This window comes from Balaenoptera ricei, chromosome 8, assembly GCF_028023285.1.
Source record: "Balaenoptera ricei isolate mBalRic1 chromosome 8, mBalRic1.hap2, whole genome shotgun sequence".
Taxonomy (NCBI): domain Eukaryota; kingdom Metazoa; phylum Chordata; class Mammalia; order Artiodactyla; family Balaenopteridae; genus Balaenoptera; species Balaenoptera ricei.
The window spans coordinates 70,237,503-70,259,469 of record NC_082646.1 but is presented as its reverse complement, the minus strand read 5'-3'; the positions used below and the strand labels follow the sequence as shown (position 1 = coordinate 70,259,469).

The 21,967-nt window shown below is 42.1% G+C and overlaps 2 protein-coding genes across 13 annotated transcripts in view; one reads left to right on the top strand and one right to left on the bottom strand.

The window, feature by feature from the left end:
- The window catches only part of TEAD1 (TEA domain transcription factor 1), a 264,165-nt gene that overhangs the window by 86,507 nt on the left and 155,691 nt on the right, over positions 1–21,967 (bottom strand). The gene's annotated exons all lie outside the window — the stretch shown is intronic.
- LOC132369856 (intraflagellar transport-associated protein-like) lies at positions 20,421–21,333 on the top strand. The gene is given in 2 exon segments (XM_059929549.1): positions 20,421–20,644; positions 20,647–21,333. Coding segments are annotated over 2 exon segments (732 nt in total). The 5' UTR covers positions 20,421–20,538; the 3' UTR covers positions 21,273–21,333.

The following is a 21,967-nucleotide window of genomic DNA, read 5'->3' as shown; positions in this document are numbered from 1 at the left end:
TTACTAAGTGCTTAACCAAAACAAAATCTTAAAGGGGGCCCAACCCAACCACGAAGTGGATGGAACTGTAATATACCATTTTAAAAGTCCATTCACCACCTATAATAATACAAGATAAAACCTCACCTCTTCAAGCCTTCAAGGCCGTCATAATCTGGCCACAATGCAGTCGCCCCCTCCCTTGTTCAGTAATAGCTGTTAAGTATCGTCTAGGTAAAAGGCATTGCACTAGGCACTGGAGGAGATACACACTGGAATAATACATGTTCTCTGCCCCCAAGGAGTTTAGATTTTAGAAGGAGAATTGAGGCAAGAAGCCACACGTCTGTAATAAAAGGCAGAATATTTAGGAGGAGAGGAAACAGACTGAAGAACAGTTTGAGAAAAGTCCAGAAATGTTTCCTCCTGTGGTTGCCACGCTCTCTGTCATTTACCCAACTGCGCTGGACGCATTCGACTGCTCTCAAAATCAGAAGTAGCCAAAGGCAACAATGTCATCAACGAGAAAGCAGTGGCCTATGAAACGGGCTTTCATTTTAGCTGGTGATCAAGCAAAACAAAGAGATTAGCTCTTTTGGTTGAGTTTTAGATTCAGGAGATTTCACCCATTTTTATTCCCCTTTTAAATTTCTAATTACTCAGGTAATATGCAATATATTCTCTGTAAAAAACAAAATTGTTACACATACAAACCCACTTTTTGCCCTTTCTCCTGCCTCGCTCTACAGAGCTATTGTGTCCGTTGGGTGCTATTCCCTTTGTGTAGATGACCTGCCCTCGCCCCTCGGTCCTGCCCAGATCTGCTGAACACTTACTTCTGAGTTGTCAGGACCCAGTTCAAAAGGCACCCCCCCTGCTCCCTGACAGTTTGTCCTGCCTCTTCAGCTCAGCAACCGCCATGCAAACTAGCATAGTGCTTGCCATGCACTCTTCCTCTGCAAGGTTTTGCTCCTTTTTTTTTTTTTTCTTCTTTTTTTGACGAATTAGGAGCCTCTTTAAAGCAAGGCCCACGTCCTGTTCCCACGGTATCCCCTGTCCTCTAACTCCTGGCATTGTACTCAGAGCTTGCTACTTAATGATAGCACTGCTGCTGATTTTAGCCACTTCTTGAAAGAAAAAAATATTTGAAGAGGTGACATCATGGCACACAGGAGGTGGTGACAATGTTTTCTTTGAAGAGGCAGGAAGACAGGGAGGGAAAAGGAACAGGAAGGACAGAAAAAGCACTGTGCTGGCAGGACTGGGATATAAAGAAGAACACAAGAGTTCGAGGAACTCACAGCCCAGCTGAATGCTTGTGAGCTGCCGAGATACCCATGCACCCCCAGACACCTCTCCTCCTCACAAGCTCCAAGAAACGGACAAGGCACACACGATCATAACTGAGATACAGGGGGCAATAAAGGACACTGAGTGACTGCTTCATTCCCTAGTGGACAGGACCCGGAAAACTTAAAGCCTTTCCCTCTTCAAAATTAGCTTGCTAAAGCCACTCTGTTTTTAATACTTGTGATCTTTAAGATTTAGCATCCTGCCTCAATTCACCACCCTCACAGAGGATAACACTCAGTATTTAACTGAGAAAAACAAAATTTCTAAGAAACGGCTAGAATAAGTTAGAAAAAACTGGATAAAATGGAAACAAACCAGCTCATTCAGGGCTGTATCCTGGGTAGCCATGATATTTTTTAAAGACAGGGAATACGGACAGTCGACGTGGCTTCATCTGCAAGTTCATTCACCACACACAAGTTTGATTTTTTAAGAAAAGGCAGAGCCCAAACTACTTCTCTTGACTCCAGCCCTGAAGGCTGCTTTGCAAAGATATCTCAGAGTGAAATTATCCAGCAAACCCTTGGTGGATAGAAGGTTCCACAAGTCAACAACCGCTTAAGCAGTTTAAACCAACAAGCAAGATGCCCTCTATTTAAATACTATGAGCGAATCTATTTTAAGCCTTTAAAAATCCTTTGGGCAGGTGTTTAAGCTGTGTACAGACTGAGCCTGGGGAGGCTCTGGACGAGGGGGAGGGCGGGCTCCACTCTTCATGCAGGCAACATTTTGTTCAGACAATCTTCCTGCAGCAGGTCATGTGACAAAGGCCAAATAAACAGCATCTGGGGATTTTCAATTACAGACCTTCGCCCAGCATGCCTGCACTGTAATCTCTACCAGATGAGGCTCAGGCCTCCCTATTTTCAATAATTCACACACTGTGTACACATAACATGACAATAAGGGCATTCATGGTGCAGCCTGATTCGCAGATCAAAGCTAGCAAAGGGCCAGCTGTAAGCATGCTCTGCTGCTGGATGATTCGTGCTTTTCACAGGCTTGGAAAGATGCTCTGCAGGACCTGGCAAGCCGGCCTCTTTCCTGTGCGGTATGCCGAGCAAACTCTGAGCATGAACCAGAGTGAACCAGGCACAGCCTCCTGGGATGGCCAGAGAGGCAACTCATTCCATGTGCATCTGCAAGTACTGGGCAGCTTCAAACTCCAGCCTACTCAACAAGCTGCCTCTCGGGAAAAGCTTGCCTTGGGCCGGTGCAAGAGCCATGCAAAACCTCGCCCACTCCCAGGAGCAGGTGGTTCTTGAAAACGAGCCTGTTCTAAAAAGACGGTAAGGTTCTCGTACTTAATAAACCCTCAGCCAGGTGCTCCGAGTTTACAAACCCAAGGGCTGTGGAGTCTCCACTTAGCCATCACACACACAAGCGACTCATACGCAAACTACACGGAGGTATCTATTTAACGCATGTTACAGAGCTTTGAGTCTGGGAAATAAAAGAGGACACTCTGTTGTTATTACCAAAATCCCCACACGTTAACTCAATTAACTTGTGTGTGTAGACTAACGCATTTAGCCACTGTGGGCATGTGCACGCATGCGCGTCTGAGCACTTGAAAAGCATTCGGAATGCTCAAGTCCACAACATTCCACGTGCCTACTGCCCTGCAGGGAGAGTTGCAACTGGAGGAAATAAGGACACCGCTTTCTCATATAAAGATTTCATACCCGTCAATCAGGGTAGGACCCCGGAGAAAGCCGTAATGGTGACTTCCTCAGCAGCAAACACACGCTGCTCACAGCTGTGAGCTGGGCGTCCTTACCCCCTTTTCTCTCTCATTCAGGATGGTTTCCTCTTAATCACAATAATCCCAAAAGTGCTAAAACATATCAATCGTTGGGTAAGCCCTGCCTACAAAGGGCCAGCCGGCTGGCTTTTATGGCCTTGTTCAACAGCAGCTGATACTTCATTCAGTGACAAATCCAATTTAGCAGTTACAAGAGGTTTAGCATCCCTGAAAAAATATTGGGGTTGATCTGGCACTCTGAAGTCAGCAAATGCTCCACTGCCATATTGTTGCAGAGATTATTCTGCTGTCATGTCTGGGTGTCTACAACCAACTGTCTCGCACCTTCTCTACCCTTGCCCCCCACGAGCTGATGGTGATGGTGGTGGCAACAATTTAATCCCTGGATAAAAATACAGGCAACAATCATACTTGGAAACTGACTAAATCATGTGATTTTACCACTGCCCTCCTCCCAAACACACACACACACACACATACACACATACACGAGTAACTGGCTCCACTTTTCAAAAGGAGGATTTCTATAATACACTGAAGGAAAAGCTATGGGGAGAAATTAATTTCACTCCAACCTCTGGATTCTGGGTCAGCTTTGAAGAGTAAAAGGAGACAAGCAACATGTAAAGATTTTACCCTTGGACTGAAATTTGTATTATTAAAAAACTTTTGCAGGACTAATGTGAAGACCTGGGAATAAAATTCTTTACATTCATTTTTAACATCAAAATGTTAAAACAAAGAAAAGCATTGAGCCATGGTGGAGGGAAGCAAATAAACTGACAGAAAGAAAAATCAGCTTTTGAATTTTTAATACATGCAATATATACATATATATGCATATATATATATATATATACTTTATAGATTATTATATAAATTCAAGTTAAAAGAATCTCCAAAGAAAATAACTCAGATAATTTAGCTACAAAAGGGATACACAACCAACAAAATGCCATATTTAAGCAACAGCACAAGGTAATTTACAAAGTAGAATAAAAGGGAAATGATCTAATAGGAACATGGGCTGATTATTCCTTTAATATTAGACTTCGTAGTCAACAGTTGGTTTTTTATCCCAGCTCCAGTTTTAACGATACCAAAAAAGTGACCACAGAGACATCTGGTTTAAAAAAAAAAAAAAAAAGTTTTCAGTGCCATAAATGAGACGCGCAATTGTGACTGGCAAGATATCAACAATGGAATATTCCATAGAGTTTTTATTTCACGTGGTTTTAAAACTTTATTCTTTTCTCTGGATTTTTAAAAGCATACACTGGAAATTAAAACAAAAAGCAAACATCCAAAGCCTGCAGACTAGAGAAGACATTTAGCTTCTGTGAATAACAATCCATTAGATTAATATTTTGTCAATGTCACTTATCACAACAAAAGCAACGGGATTTTATAATTTACTCTAAGTCTGGTTTGATTAAAATTCAAAAAACCACGGTAAAGCTATATTGAATTTCGTTTGCCGCATTGTAATTACTTACTTTGTAGCTGACTATAAACAGTGTTTTATTACAGCCACAAAAATGCATTTAAAAACTAACAGTAATTCAGAGACACTAGAAGGACCAAGGGAACAAGTCCCATCACTTCTACTTTGAACAGCGAGTCAGTTTCTACGTTAATGCGACATCAGAAAATGGGGACCCGTGATCTTTCTCCATCCTAGGGGACCTGTGGTCTGCCTACGTTGCCTTCCCTTAGAGCAGGGCTCGGACCCCCTGAGAGCACAGATTTGGCAGAGCCAGCTCTATGCACCTCCTTCCTAAGACCAAGAAAGACTCTCACTTGGCTCCAACTCAACCATGAGATAATAGAGGCTGCCAGGCATGATGGATGACTTAAAGGCTTAAAACTACTATTTGCATCCTCCAGATAAACAATTAGATGGAAAAAAATTTTTTTTCTGGAGGCAGCTTCCAATACTGTTAATATACCTGGCAGGGGAGAGTTAGTTTAGGGAAATGAAGACTTACTTTAAAAACATTTGTCTGAGCCATTTTCTGAAAGTGTCTTTCTGGAGTGGAAAGAAGCAAACCATCCATTTTGGATAAAAAACCAAGTTTAGAAATTTAAAAGTTAGAGACGTATAACTGCCTTAAAGCTAGTGTCAAGGTTTTCAATGCATTTGATTACTTAATTTTTCCATTCCCTTATTTTAAATCCATAATTCTTAAAGGTGGAATAATAAAAAATTCACTTATTGGACAAGGCAGGCAGGCATAAACATGATTTAAGCATTTAAGAGAGGAAACAGCCTTCACACGCACTTGCCAGAGAAAAATTGGTGGTTCTGAAACAGCATACAGGCAGTTTTCTGGAGCTCATGAGGACCCAGGAGGCAATGCCTGAGAAATGACAGAGACATATTTGAAAAGTCAACCTGCATTTCTCTAGAATGAATTTACAGGACAGGGCAGGAGTACCTCTGGAAGTTCACCAAGCCTCCATTAATAAATGAGGCAGCAGTGCAGTTTCCGTGGCAACGGAGACTCCAACTCTCCAGCAAGCTTAGTGCATAAACGCCAAAGGTTTCTCCTCAAATCTCAACTTCCCGTTTCCAGGTGCTGACAAAACCAAACATACTTTTAAGCCTGGAAAAACAGTGCAGGGGTTTTGAAAAGGGATTCTCATAACACTGGCCTGGTCAAAGTGGTGTGGCAGCTTCACAGACAGAACTCTGCAGCTCCATCTTGCTGTAACAGAGGCCTGGAGCATGATTTTAAAGGGAGTTAAGAGCCCCCTGAGAATGTTCCATGAGTTAAATATATTTGCTGTACTATTATAATGTGTTACGACAAGTTATATATCATTGTAATAGGCTCCCATGATTAACATTAGTCTGTTTTTTCCTTGCTCTGTAGAAATCATTTGAGGATAGGATCAGCTTGCTGACCAGTATGGGCACCTGAGGAAAACTGACTGCATTTCTTTAACATATGTAACCTTGAAACTTATACTTCATGATGTCATGATACATTTTCAAAGGAGACCTTTCCAGAACCTTCCACATGAACAGGGAAGTGTGGTGCAGACTTCAGAACTCTGCCATCAACTAGTCACTGACTTTAGGGGACACTTATTAACCTTTTTACGCCTCAGTTTCCCCAAAGGTCTAATACTTTATAATGCTGTAATATCACGATAATGATGAGATCTCACTGCTTTTACATTCCTTCCAAACACAAGCAGTCAGAGAACACCAGAAAGCACTGGTGTCCTTTGATCCTCCACCTTCCATTTCCCTCTGAACACTGAAAGAGCTGAGTCTCCAAGGTCCAAACCAAAGGAAGATGGCATACTTCCCAGTAAATCCAAGTAGCTACAAGAAGGGCCACTATGCGAGCAGTGGCAGAGGAAGCGGAGGTATGGAGGGATTCTTGGAAAAGCACAAGAGAATTCTAAACCAACCCTCCAAGAACAAGGCAAAACCAGCATTCACCACAGAGTTCTCCTTGGAGAAAAATGATCAAGAAGAATAAGTACAGTCTGTGTGTTCATGTAGGGAACACACTTCTTAACCAGCATCCATCCCCGCCACCTCAAGGGCTGTGCCAAGAGTACAGAGACACTCTCTAAAGCCAACGGCTTCTGACTACCACCATACCTTATGGGCATGACTTGGGTGCAGACAGCTGAGAGTATCAGAGGAGGACAAAAGGCAGCTCTTCTGCACCCACAGAGCTTACAATCTACCCTGTGGCATACAAGAGATGCAGGTAGGAAGAAAAGGCAGATCCACAGGGGTTTTATGTTTTTAAGGGTTTTCCTTTTTAATTCTGTTCCCTTCCCCCCCAACCCCTTTCACACAGGAATAATCTAGTTTTAAGTACCTCTCTGCATCCATATAATAATGTAACTTCCCACACGAGTACTGCCTTTAGCATGTTATCATGCTAAAAGGCTTTAGCAGACAGTAACAAATTCCTGACAGCTCCGACCGATAACTTGAGAAGAGAAAAGGTATTCCATTTCAATTTTAGACAGGTCTGGCCTGGGGACAAACCAGTTGAAGGACAAAGAGGGTAAATTTCCAGTATGACTCCCCTTGTAAAAACCATAAAGTTACTATCCAGGGGGAACAATCAAATGTCTACGAGAACTCTGAAAGCTACTGCATATCTAATTCCATTCCAGTCATGAAATCACATACAGGGAACCGTAATGTATGTATAAGCTCCCTTAATATGAAGCCTGCGTCTCATTTTTCTACCTCTGAGGAAAATGAGGCTTCTGGTGTGAATGGGGCCCTTCTCTCCGAGAGGAGACATGCAGAGAGCTGGTGTACCTATTAACATAGCCAGCATCCCCAAGTTACATGAAGAGCACAAGGAGAGACACAATGACATCACTGAACCCTAGACCCAGGCATCAAGGGCCAACAGATGCTCTTTCATGTCATGATTATGAATATAAGTAAAAGTAGAGAGAGAAAGACCCTTGCTCAGAAACAACCAGCCCCATTATATGAATTTTGACTGACCTTTCTGTACAATTTAATTACAGACCTTTCAGCGTGAATGAGCAACTGGGAGTATTTATTTAGCTTGGTTTATGAAGTGAGTAGCTAGAGGAACAGCAGAAGATGAGCTAAGTTTGCTATAGTGAGACAGCCGTGCCAAGAGTCTAGACTGCATCCTGCAGACAATGCAAAGGGCCATCAGATGTGCTCAAGGAAGAGAATGCTTAAACATCCTACCTGGGCTTTGAAAAGCTAAATCTAGCTATGGAATGAAGATAAGAAATCTAGGTATGGGATGAAAACTAGACTGACGGAGCTAATTGGAGGCAGGGAGATAGGCAACAAGAATAGAGCAACAGTTCAGGTGATAGAGGTGATGAAGGCCTGAATTTGGGGAGTAAACCTGAAGAGAGCAGGAGAGGAGATGGAATCAAATGAAGAACTGCCAGGTCTTCTTGACATATTTGGTGTGGGTGGGAAGAAAGGATTTCCATGGCAGCTGATATTCTTAGCTCCAAGATGGTAGTAACAACTTAGAAACAAAGAATATGGGAAAATCAGAAGACTGGAGCAAGGGAGCCAATAGGTCTCATTTGGGGTATTCTCATTTGAGAACACAAAAGGATGTCCATGTGGAGCCGTCCAGCAAGTAGGTGGATGTGCAGGGTTGGAGATTAAGAGATTCAGGCTGAGCAGGAGACACGGGTCCAGTAGTCTAGAGCCTGTTGCTGGTAAACAAACCCTGAGAGCAATGAATGACATCCAGGCAAGGAGTGTAAAAGAAAGAGGGCACTGCGGAGAACTGACAGTAGAACAGATGAAAAGGAATCAGCAGAAGAGGCAGAGAAATCGAAGAGAGACATGTACTTGGTCCAGTGATATCATGGAAGGCAAGGATAGATGAAGCTGAAAAAAGAAGAGTGCTAAAAAAAGTCAATCATAGGACTTCCCTGGTGGCGCAGTGGTTAAGAATCCACCTGTCAATGCAGGGGACACGGGTTCGATCCCTGGTCTGGGAAGACTGCACATGCCGCGGAGCAACTAAGCCCGTGCATCACAACTACTGAGCTTGAGCTCTAGAGCCTGCGAGCCACAACTACTGAGCCAGCAAGACACAACTACTGAAGCCCACGTGCCTATAGCCTGTGCTCTGCAACAAGAGAAGCCACCGCAATGAGAAGCTTGCGCACGGCAACAAAGAGTAGCCCCCGCTCGCCGCAACTAGAGAAAGCCCGCGCAGCAACAAAGACCCAACATGGCCAATAAATAAATAAATAAATAAATGTTCCTTTAAAAAAAAAAGTCAATCATATAAAATGCTAGGGAAAGGTCAAGTGGGATGAGAATTATGAGGATATGTTATACGGCACATTAAATTACATCTCTTCAATGCTATATAATAAACATCCTCACATGCAAAAGTAGTTGTGGTTAGAGGTGAGGTCCACCCATCAGTTTGGTCTAGTTCAGTTTGCTTCTCAAGTGGGGTTCTAAGGATCAAGGGGCCCTTCGAGATTTTACATGGCTCATATGGTCTCATATGCGTAGACTTTGGTCACTGACCTAGGAAGTGGGGGAATGAATAGAAACATATCCAAAAGCAGCTACTGAATGGTGTGTGGTCTGGGAGAGAGTGTGGACAAAGCGGGGCCTGTATCGTGCAGACCTTCGGTAGACAGTAAGGGAGGTGAGGCACTTTCCCAGACCGATGCAAAGACTGGGGGTGCAGGGCGATTATACTCCCTGGTCAATGGCAAGCAGAGCTAAGCTATGGATACAAGAGATCATCAGTGAAGATATTCTGTGAGAAAATTAGTTATATGTATTTTACAATAAAAAGCATGTATATTTTATTAGTATTTATAAATTGTGTGCTACACATGCTTTAGATTAGTAAAAAGTTTAATCAACACATATTGATTTTGTGTGTGCATGTGCGTGTGTGTGTGTGTGTGTGTGTGTGGTTGGTTGGTTGAAAATATTTACCAGTACACCACTGGCTATCGCATCTTTATTCCAGTCATTGCTTCTAAAACTTTCACCAAAGGGGCAGCAGGTTCCTAAATCAGCAAGAGATGGTACATTTGAGGATCCAAAGATCACTGCCTTGCCAATGAGTTTCTCAAGGGTGCTCCAACCAACTCGCACAAGTTAGAAACCCCACAATCATGCCTGGCTTCCCCTTCTGGCTCCCCATCCTTATGCAATCCTTATGCAATCATTCAGTTACATAAATATCCATCTCTCAGACCTGCCTATACCTCCAACCTTCCCTGCCTCTTCTTTTGGACCTTTTGAAGTAGCCTAACTGCTTTCCTTATCATCCATCTCTCCCTGCCCCACTCTCACCTTCCTTAAGGCTGTAACCAGAGGGATCTTACTTAAAATAACAAGTCTTATCACATTACCTTCAATGTCATCTTCCTATCCCTGGGCTTTCTATCTTGCAGTCCCCTACACCAAGAATGCCAACCCTTGTTGCTACCTGCAAACTTCTATTCATTTTTCAATAAAAGCTTCCATGACTTACAATGAATGATTCCCTAATCAGGCTCCTTACACCCACCCTGCGCTCAAAACCACATTCTATCATCACTGTTTCCACGACCACATTCTCTACTAGTCTAGGTACTAGAAACTAGGAACTAGATAGCAGGAGCTTTTTTCTGTAACTCCTCTAATTCCCAGCCTCCAGGATACCACCTAGCACATAGGAGATGATCAATAAATGTTGACAGAATGAATGGACCAGAAATGTACAGAGTATGGACTGTACTTCTTTCTGAAGCCTACAATATTAAAAAAAATTTTTTTTAAATAAATAAGTTGGACGGAAAATACTATTTTGAAAAAAAATATTATTTGGGAATTGTCCTACGTCTATGAAAAGCAGTGCTCAGAGGTCTTTCATGAGTTGCTTGTGTAGTGACATGTTTTTCAGGAGAAATTTATAAGCCTGTTTTCCGAGTTTGAGCCACACGGATTTTCTGTTGAAAAACCCTTTCATGCCATGTATGTGGTTTCTCATCTACCCAAGCCTCATAATGACAAAATATTATCACAAAAACCAACCAGAAAACAATGAAAATATTTGTAACCGTAATGCCTGGACTTAAAGGAACTCTCTCAGCTACTTGAATATTAAACAGAGTCAGAAATGTTTGGCTTTAGAAGACACTGTAGGGATAACTTCAACAATTTCAACTTTCTTTGCAGATGAGAAAATTAAAGCAAAGAGAAGCCAAAGACAATGCCCAAGGCTACACCACTCATGAGTTTACAACTGGGCAGAACTGAGGCCTCCTGACTCTGAGACAGTGCTCATTTCAGAACCACTCTATGCTAAACCTTAGCTTTGTACCGATTTTCTACTTAAATGTTAAAATTTATCTTTAAAGTCCATGTCATCATTAGCATTTAGTAAATGCATAAAACGGGCCCTTAACTTTGCTTCCAACAGGATTTAAATCCAAAATTCTTCTTAATTAGACAGAGAAAGTTAATCCGGATATATCTGGAATTATGTCCCAGAGTCTATTCTGATCACAGTCACAAAATCAAAAACTTAAAGGCTGATTCTCCCCTTGAAGGATCAGTGGCCTTGGAATGTTCTTGGAGGCCACATAGCATTGTCTACATTCAATATTATCCGAGGACAATGCAGTGTTCCCAGTGCCCCTCAACAGTGGAATCCTGTCTGTCACACATTCCTCCTGAATGTATTCAAAGTTTCACAAAAGGAGGTCCCATGTTCACAAAGAACCCAAAACTTTTGTTATTAGGATTCACAGGGACATGTGGTATGTCATGAGGTAAGAGGAGTGTTTTCAAAATCCCATAAGCTTTGAAGAGAGAAAATGAAATGCCTTCTTTTTTAACTGGATTGATAATATGGCAGAGATAAGAGGAGGCAAAAAAGACTAATTTTGAGCAAATCCACAAACATGAAAGATGACATACGCTGTCACTTGAGTCCTTGCTTTACCCCATGAAGGGTCGTCCGTCTACCAGGGCGGTGATGGCTCATCCCTCCTGCGCTGCCCCTCAGCCAGGCCTGGCCCAGGTGAGCGAGCACCTACAATCTTCTGCTGGGGGAGGCATTCTGGTGGCCCTTCATCCATAACTTCAACCTTAAAAACTTAGAATCCTCTCTGCAACTACACAACTTCTCTGAATCGTTCTCTATGGATCATTCCTTCATCCACAGAATGTCTGAGCCAATTAAATCTCAGCTGTTAAGATATACAGAGTAATAGAATTTGAAATGTATTATGCAACTCTCTGTCCTACAAATCCTTCTTTGTAATTTCTAAATGCATCTACACTGCAGCACTTGGGAAAATACTGAATAAATCTACATTTACCCTTTATGATTTTAAGCCTCCTTTAATGTTTCCCTTCAACTTTCTTCTTTCCGACGGAAGGGGTCTAACGTCTTCAGCCCGTCCAAAGGCGACCCCCAGGATCGTTTTCACGGCCAGCCAGCGTGCTCATCTCTTAACATCCTCCTGCAGGAGCAACATAACACTGGGCATGACATTCCAGGGGCCAACACGAAACAACTGGACTGGACACTCAGATAAAAATACCGATACCAGATCTTATATACAAGGCAGATTTGATGGTTTAGAAGGGCCCTTGGCCTGGGTATCTGGAGACCTAGTTCAAACTCCAGTTTGAATTTGTCTGAACCTCGGTTTTCTTATATGTAAAAAAGGGTCTAAAACTCCCTTATAGAACTGTCGTGAGGATCAAGAAAGAACATTTCTATGAAATCGGCTGGCATGGTCTCTGGCACCTATCAAACACACTGTACATGTCAGCTGAACCCCAAATTAGCTATAAGTAAATTCATTTCTCATCACTATTATAATTTCTCATCCACATTATTGCAAATGTGACCTGAATGCAATTACTCCCTCAGTCCAACAGCAACAGGCTCACACCCCTCCAACATTCACCACTGCCAATCAAGGGAGGGCAAAGAGAACGTTCACGCCTCTGCAACTTTTTGTTTCCCTCAAAGCACTGCTGCACCTATAGAAAGAGTGGCCAAAAAACATCAAAGGCTAACTCACAAAAGAAGAAACCTAAATGCTCTGATGAAATGAGAAAAGGTCCATTCTTACATATAGTCAAGACAATGCAATGTTTAACAATTCCTTATACTGCGTTTAGTTTGTTTCTCTTTTTTTCCCCACTGAGAAAACTATGACAGACATCTCTTAGCAACTTCCTTCCCTGCCCCAATATTCAAGATACTATCCCTAAATTACATCAGGAGCAAAGGTTATTTTTAAGTCTTTTGATACATATAATCAAATTGCTACCCAAAAGGGTTGAATCAATATATTAGTAAATACTCCCAACAGCAATACTTGCTCCTAGGAACGTTAGAAAATGAGTACAGGCAAAAAAGGGTATTTTATTTTTGCTTTACATTGCCTTGTTCTTTCTGAGTAGAACACAAACAAGCATTAAAAATTATATTTAACAGGAATGGTTTATGCTATACCTTAAGAAAGCAAGATAAAATATACATATAGGATGATCGCAACTTTGTAAAATAAAAATTAAGTCATGTAAAGGAAATATATCAAAATGTGGTTGGCTCTGGGTGATAGGAATTATAGGTGGATCTTTTCCCCTTCTTTATTCCCCTACTTTTTGTTTGGGCAATCCATCTCACTCCTGCACCCACCTGTGGAACACATCGCCTGCACAGAGGCAGCACCTGTAGGTGGTGGATGAGGGCAGATGACAAACCCAACCAGAGCAGTACAGGTATGTGGGGGAGAGGCTACTCTGTCAATCCCATTCATAACCCCGACTCTCCACAGATAAAAGGTGACTGCATCCCATCTTCACACTGAACACCGATCACAAATCCAAGGACAAAATACACTGAGTTCTATAGAGCTGACACAATTCAAGACTACAATTCATGCGTACATGGCATTCAAATTCAGACGGAAGAAAAAGCAAGCTATTTCTAAACCCAGTCATACTGAATTATCTACCACATCCTCTTCCATGTCCTCTGGACCTTCAAACATGTAGCCTAAGATATTTCTCCCTTCCCTCTCTTCCTGACCAACTCCTACTTCTATGTCAATTCCCATCTTAGACAACCCTTGCCTCCACCAAGTCTGCCCTGACCAAGACTGGGGTCACACACAGGGACCACCACCTACCCATGTCAGTAACTATTAACGTGTATTATAGACTAAATCGTGTCCCCCTCAAGATCCATATGTTGGAGCCCTAACTCCCACTGTGACTGTATTTGAAGACAGAGCCTTTAAACAAGTAATTATGGTTAAATGAGGTCATAAGGGTGAGGCCCTAATCCAACATGACTGGTGTCCAAGAAAAGGAAGAGACAACAGGGATGCCTGCACACGGAGAGGAGCCCATGTGAGGACATAGGGAGAAGGTGGATGTCTGCAAGCCAAGAAGAGAGGCCTCAGGAGAAACCAAACCCGCTGCTACCTCGATCTTGGACTTCCAGCCTCCAGAACTGTGAGCAAATAAGTTTCTGCTGTTTAAGCCACCCAGTCTGTGGTCTTTTGTTACAGCAACCCTAGCAAAACAACACAATGTGTCTGAAGCTTCCAAAGAAACTCTATAAACTCACTGAGGGCAGCAGCCACATCTGCCCTGTCCACTACTGAGGGCCCAGTGCCAGGCACAGGGTAAGGGCTCAATGAAAAATTAACACATCTTGAAAAAAGGAATAACAAATAAGAAATATTGAGTGTTTGCAGAAATTAATAATAGTTTCAAGCATGCAGCCCTAGAGTGTGACAGGAATGGCTACTTTTCATATTAACAGCTAAGTAGGCAAAGAGAGGAATGAGAGGGTAACCAACCATGTTGGTCCCTTTTATTCTAAATAGTTTTTAAAGTATGCTTGCAGTGTAAACTCCTAGACATTATAAATAGTTAATTTCAAGAGAATTATGGATAGAGAGTAAGTTAATTAAGTTGTTTGCCTTTTTGCACTAGGGTATATGTGAGTGTGCCTGGCTTGAGAAAGAGTCACTATGGGATGTGCAGCATTAATTAACTTGGGCTTAGCTGCTGAACATAAAAAAAGCACACATTAAGGCTGAGTTAGTTGTATTTAAGGAAACTGCACTTCACAATACACCACTTTTCAGAGGTGATCTTTGCCAAAGAAAAATAGATCTACTTTTTCTTCTTATGACCAATGTGACTTTATTCTCCACCTTTACCCCGCTATGTCCACAATATGGTGGAGGTTTTTCAAAATAACACTTAAGGCACAGAAACTAGTAGAGGGAGTACCCAGCCTAAGAATGGGTTGTTTTCCAAGGCCTGAAGTCAGACACTGAACTGCTCCTGGAAAGACAACATGCAGAGTTAGGTTTCCAGCTCATCTACAAAATCTTGATGAGCTCATAAATCCAAGACCGGTCTTTCTATCCAACCCATAAAAGTAAGACTACTAACAGTGACGACCTGTGTTTTTTCCTGCAGTGCGAAACAGAAGAGGGAGTCGTCTCCACTTCTTCCCCAATCTAGTAAGAAGTAACGATTGCTTTCTATCATCCTCCTTTCCTAGCTTTACTTCCTTCCCAAATCCTATTATCTTTTTTTCCCTAGGTCCCAGGTACTCTACCCCTAAAGTCTACTAGGTTCCAAAATTACTAAGCCTTTTCTCTGCTCCCATTCCCTCAGTGTAATGATCCCACTTAGGGGTTATGAGGAATCGATCTGATTGACCTCGTTTACACTACATTCAGTGCCCTGTATTTATCCTAACAGGAAGAGTAACATTTTAAAAGAAGATAATTATGACTCTCAAATAAAACTCCAAAGAGCAACATTAAGGCATTCATTCATTCATCCATCCATCCATGTAACAACTGATGGTATAAATTTTACCATTTAAAAGCTCACTGCCAAACAAGTTTATTCTCCTGCAAATATAAAAGCGTTCTGTAAGTATAAAATGCTAGACCTAGATCGGGTAGTAAAACTATTGGCATTGCCAGGAATCTATCCCAAATCAGTGAAAATAAAATACTATCACAATGGCAGATCTGCTGCTTTCTAGTTAAACAAACAAACAAACGAACCACAAGGTTTGATAATACATATATTCGCCCCTCGTGTGTTGGCACATTAGCTCCTGCCCTCTTTCTGCTACGTTCTGAGCACCCGAAGCTCTGAGTCCCATGGAAGTGACATATAATCACAGAGATAATGGCAATCTCATGCAAGTAGAGAATCAAAGGCAGGGTAAAAAGTCACAAAACTCCATAAAGCATTTTCTCTACATATACTGCTGTATTTACACTCCACCTTTCCGAACTCTGAGAAGGAAGCATCAAAACATTATCTTTAATCAGTAACAGGTATCATTTATTAAGTGCCTACTGTGTGCCAGCCAATGAGCAACACATTTCCCAAATATCCCTCTCCATTACCACAACAGTTCTGTAAGACAGGTACTATTATTATTCCCAGTTTCCAGATGAGGAACCTAAGCCTAAGACCAGTTAAGGAGCTCACTCAAAGCACAAAGCTAATAGACGGCAGTGCTGGGATTTGAGCCCAGGTCTGTCAGAGTGCACTGCCCTTAAAAGGAGGTTGCATCAGATGTTCACAAGTCCAAAGCTTCCATGGATATCTGTTCCAGCCACTGTCCAGCCTAAGTAACAGATGACCTAAAAAGGATGAACAGTCTAAGTAAATCAAATGCTAGAAAATCTATTCTGTGTAATTCATACATCACCCTCCCCCATCCAAATGTGAGCTGAGTAATTTATCTTTCACACCTCAAATGGCTTGTTTTACACCAAACTGTAATTATCCCCAACACTGGTTGCCAGCCACTTGTTAACACTGGCTATAATACATATTGCTTGACATCTAATTTTATCCAAGTCATCCTTCTTGAATTCAAACCTTAAATTCTCATTCCTCAAGATGTAACTACTGCAACTCAATTCAACAAACATTTATTAGGTCTTTACATAATTACATGTGTGAAGCATACAGATACAGCCCTTGCCCAAGGCTAGCTTAAAGTCTGCTTGGGGAAGAAAGGAACCAAATGTGTAAGCACCAAGGAGGCGGCGGCTAATCCCTGTTTGAGAAATTCAGAGGAGGCACCTGAAAAGAGTTCTTGAAGAATGAGTGGGGACTTCTAAAATGGCTAAATAGTATTAGACCTTGGACATAATAAGTAACTCTGTGTGACTAAAAGAATAGGGGGAATAAACAGTGGTGATAGGTTGTGAAATTTTTTATACATGAAAAACTTTATCCTGCTGGGAAAAGGGATCCAAAGCTTTTCTCAGCAGCATAGGGACAAGAGTAAGTTTAAGTTTCAGGAAGATGAAACAACGTACCCAAACATTTTTGGGGGGTGTGCCTTACTCTCTAGCTAAGATGCAAGACAAATCCCACATTTGTAGACTTTACGTGCCTAGTTTCTTGGGTTGCTAATGATGAGTATCAAAAAGCTGTTTATATTTCTCCTTTTTCATGATCTTAATTCATGCACAGTACTCTCCTGCTCTGTACATGTTAGATCCAAGTTGAACCCTGTATTAAAACATTTCAGCACAAGAAGGGCAGGGGGAAGGCAGATCAGCAGTATTTCAGCACCTCTGTGCAGGCTGGAATGCAATGTTCATAATTAGGATGATCTGAATTCCACACCCCCACCCCAAATCTTCCTTTTTTCAATTCATTGATAAAATCTTGATTAAAAATACAGACATTTTGTCATCCTTACTACATTTACCTCATCTCACAACTCTCCTGACTGGGTGAAAGCTAATGCTGCTGCTTCTGTCTGGTCAATTATTGCATGGACACAAGGGACCAATTAATGCCATCCATAAAAGCCTGAATCATTCTGTCAATTAACGAGAACTAACTATGTCATCAGATATATTACTGGTGAGCAAGTCTATTTGGTTGCAATATGTCTTGAAGGAGAGCAGTATCAAATGAATCACAATTGACTTGGACAACTGCTAGCATAATTTCAGAAGATGAAAAGACAGATGTGGTAGTTATTAGTGGTCCCCTGAGGAATTATCGCCAAGCAATTGTAATGTGCTAAGACTGAACTAGCAGGTGCCTGCAGTACAAATCAGACAGAGGGCTAAATCAATATTTTCAATTTCTTAGGATCAATCTGGTGTTTGAACGAGATGGAAACTTGTTAGCAATTGGCAGGATGTGTAAATGGAAAGTCAAACTTCTTATTATTTGTTAAAAAGGAATGAGGGTACTGCATCATGCCCTTGGCACAAGGTAATGCTTTCATGATCCAGTAGCTGGGGCATTCACTGAGAATCAAGCGGTTCTTAAATTTTAATAGAGTGCAAAAGGTTAGCTTTATAAAGGTTGAACATTCAAGATCTTTAAAAATGATTGAAGTGTCAATGGGAAAGTTTTGAGCTGTGACAACAGTATAGTTATTAATGATTAGTGCAAGAACCAGAAGGCAACCTTAAACTCAATAGAAAGAGGGGGGAAAATAAGGTCTTACCAAGAATTTATAGATTAAACACAGCCTTGGGAACATGACTACTTTTCTCTTGCTTTACTAAGAAGCAGTCTGGCTTTGAGGACAATTTACCAAAATTTTTGATTATTTTTTCCCAGTCATCTATATATATTGTATTTATAACCCTTGTTCAGTGTCTAGATTGACTGAAAGACTATCTCCGACAATGTTCCATCTTGGTTTTTATTAGGCTTCTTCCTTTTAATTTAGGGATAGACAATCCTTCATATGCCCCTAAATTATGAAGATCCAACACACATAAACAGAGCTTGGAAGTGTAAACAAATAAAACTTGCAACCTAATGCATTTTGTGTGTACATAGTAACCAGTTTAATCATTACTGGGGAGCAGTGCGGTTCACTGGAAAAAGTCAGACGTGGGTGTGAATCTGGGATCTGTGGCTCCCTTGTTATGTGCCTCAGGGCAAGTCACATTGCTGCTCCAGGATCAGTTATCCCATGTGCTCTAGCGGGGAGGGGTTGGGGGGAGGTTTCCTGCCTCCTATACTTATTGGAAGCAGTAAATCTCCTGCCTGGCATATCAATTAGAAGTGCAAATGTTTCCTTCCTATTTAAAGCAAAGTGGTATGTTTCAATAAGAAATAAGTAAAGAGTAAGTACAGTACAAAACTTAAATATATAAAGCCAATGTACATAGTTATAGACAAATAGAGACTTTATATTTTCCTTTTGCTTAAAAAAAAAAAAATCCTCTCCAGAATCTTAAAAAAAAAAAAAAATTAATTCAAACACGTATTTCTTGACTACATAAAAACCAGATTTTTGAGACACAAAGATAATGAGGCAGGGTATCCGCCCTCAAGGAGCTTGAGGGTAATATGCACCTAATTAATGGTAAACAAAGCAGATCTTAAGATCAGGGCACTGGGGGAATTCAGGGAAAAGAGAAGGCCTTTAGGTGGCAGAGGGGGGCTGTGGAAGGGCAGGCTCTGCAGGAAAACATCCATGGAAGAAGTGATATTTGAGATGGGTTCTGAAGTATATATACTTCACAGTATGTGTCTGTGTATATATAAGGTAACCATAAATAACACATACAATCCACTATAATTAATGTGTAAAACACATGTGTGTGTATATTTATGCATATGACACATACGCTGATAGCTTTTTTAAAAGAATGAACACATGATAGTCTTGTTTATCAAATGCACCCCGGCAGCAGACACCTAAGAACAAACGGGGCTGGGCTGGGCTGGGCTGGGCTGGACTGCTCGGGAAGGGACGTCCCTGGATGACACGAGGCCCTGAGAGCTGGTCCGTCACTCTGTGCCCGCCTCTGAGCACGACGGTCTCCACGCCCAGAGGTAACTGGGCCTGTGATGAGGACAGGCCAACTCTCAGGCTGCCCCGACGGCGGTCAGGTTTGAGCTGAGTCCTCCTGAGGGCCCAGGGGCTATGGCAGCAGCACACTGCCCAGGCAGCCCAGGGAACGAGGTAGGCCAACCGAGAGGAGGCTGCCCACTTCCTACCCAGATAAATACAATACATGTCGAGATGAGCAGCGCCGACTTCACTAAGGGATCCAGAAGTTATTTATACTATTAACAGGATGCCCCCTGGAGGCCTCTGTGATCTCTGCAGGGCAGGCTATCCTCTGACCTCACCTGCCCAGTGAGGTGAGGGAGGTACTGCTCAGTCTCCAGGATGTTCTTTCTCTTTATTTGTTCACTGTCACCCTCAACTACCTCATCTCTCTCTCTCAATTCTCTCCTCCAATTCCACCAAGGCTAAGCTCCTCTATTTCCTAATGACACAGAGGTCTCTCCTCGACAGTAACTCCAAGTCCCTTCTCTGATGGTCTCCCTGGCCTCCCTGTCCCTCACCTGGCCTCCCTCAATATCTCTACTCCCAAGGCCCAGCTCAGCAAAATCACCTCATCAAACTTGTCTGATCCTCTCAGTTAGAAAATGCCCTTGCCCTGTTCTACAGACAACTACAAACCCTCCCCTTCCCAACACGCCTTTAAGATCTTGGTGTTAGGGAGAGATAAAGATGGCCTCAACAGTCTCACGATGCCAACACATGTGTCATGCCTCAAGAATTACATAGAAGGGAGTGCCCTGGTGGTCCAGTGGTTAGGATTCGGTGCTTTCACTGCTGTGGCCCGGGTTCAATCCTTGGTCAGGGAACTGAGATCCTGCAAGCAGCACAGTGCGGCCAAAAAAAAAAAGAATTACATAGGAGATTACAAGTAAGGCACTATGCAACTGTCTTCCAGGTATAACATGTGCTCAATATACTCAAATCTGCTCTATGGGATGTGTGGCTACGATAGTTTGTCTCTGTGGCTCCGCGAGAGGAGTCTGTCTGAATAAAGACGCCAATAACGCGAAGTGACTAGATGGGAGCCGAGACGTAAAACTAGGGAAGAAGAGATAAAGTGGCTTCATGAATAGGAATGCCTGCCAGATACCAGAATTGGAGGTGATGGATGAAGATCGGCATATTGAAGAAGTCTTGGATAAGTTTGTTAATTGTCACGAGCAAACATACGAAGATTTCTGAGCACTTTCACTCATCTTTCAAAAGATAATGTGACCAAAAGAGGAGCCTTTGGAACCAATTCTTCAGAAAATAATTTTACTTCAGTAAAATTTACTCAGAGAAATGAACCAAATGATCACCATCTTAGCAATAAAGCCATCTTTCTTTGTACTTCGTCACAGTGTTCAGAAGAGGAACAGATAGTGATGGATGAAGGCCAAAAAGTTGGCAGTTCCTTTCAAGGTGATCTGAATCGGGCAGGAAAGGTGAAGGTAGACAACTTCCTTGATTTAGAAGATTTGGACTTGGATGAAGAGATTAAGCCCCAAATGAGTAAGGATTTGCTGCTGCTTCCAGGAGAGGTGGAGCAGGACATGAGCATGAGTGTTCCTTCTTACATTCCTTCCGTGGCCCAGCCTCTTATGTCTGGAGTGAAGCCAAGGCCCACTGGAAAAGGAGCAGACAAACAAAGGGAAGAGATAGTCGGAGATGAAGTTTGGCCCTTCTCACTTGATGAAGAATTTGATTATGACGCTGTGATGCTAACCCCCAAGTTCACTCCTGCAGAGATAGATGCCATCAAAGAGCTATGCAAGCAAAAGAGCAAGAGCACAGACTTAGAGAAACCCCGTGACTGATCCACCAAGACATCTTCGTGTTTATTTTTATTTTGTTCTTATTCGAGCAACTTTACAATAAAATATATACCTACTATAAAAAAATATATATATACTCAAATCTTATAGCTTTCTTGATGAGTTTCTACAAACACCCAAGTTCACGCCTAATCTCTACAACTGGGTAGGAAGGGACCAGGCAGAAGCACACCATATCTTTATGCTTCTCCATCTCCTGTGCTAACACTGTAGCCTTGAATGTAGAAGATGCTCAATAAATACATGGATAAAGGAAGAAAACTGTTTGGCTAGAGGATCAATCTGAGCATTATAAGCCAATGTTCAAAGTCAGCAAGAGGGGGACTTCCCTGGTGGTCCAGTGGTTAAGAATCTGCCTTCCAACACAGCGGACACAGGTTCGATCCCTGGTAGGGGAACTAAGATCACACATGCCGTGGGGCAACGAAGCCTGCGTGCCGCAACTACTAAGTTCACATGCTCTGGAGCCCGTGTGCAGCAAGGAAAGATCCCAAAGGCCACAATTAAGACCCGATGCAGCCAAATAAAAAATAAATAAACAAAGCAAGAGGAAGGAACAAATTCAAGATCCTTTTCTTTGGTTTAGAATTTTCTTCTAAAGACAAATATCAGGGTAAGCAATGTTTCATGCTTTCAACACAGCACTGACAGCTACAAAGAACCCAGTTTCTCCCCAA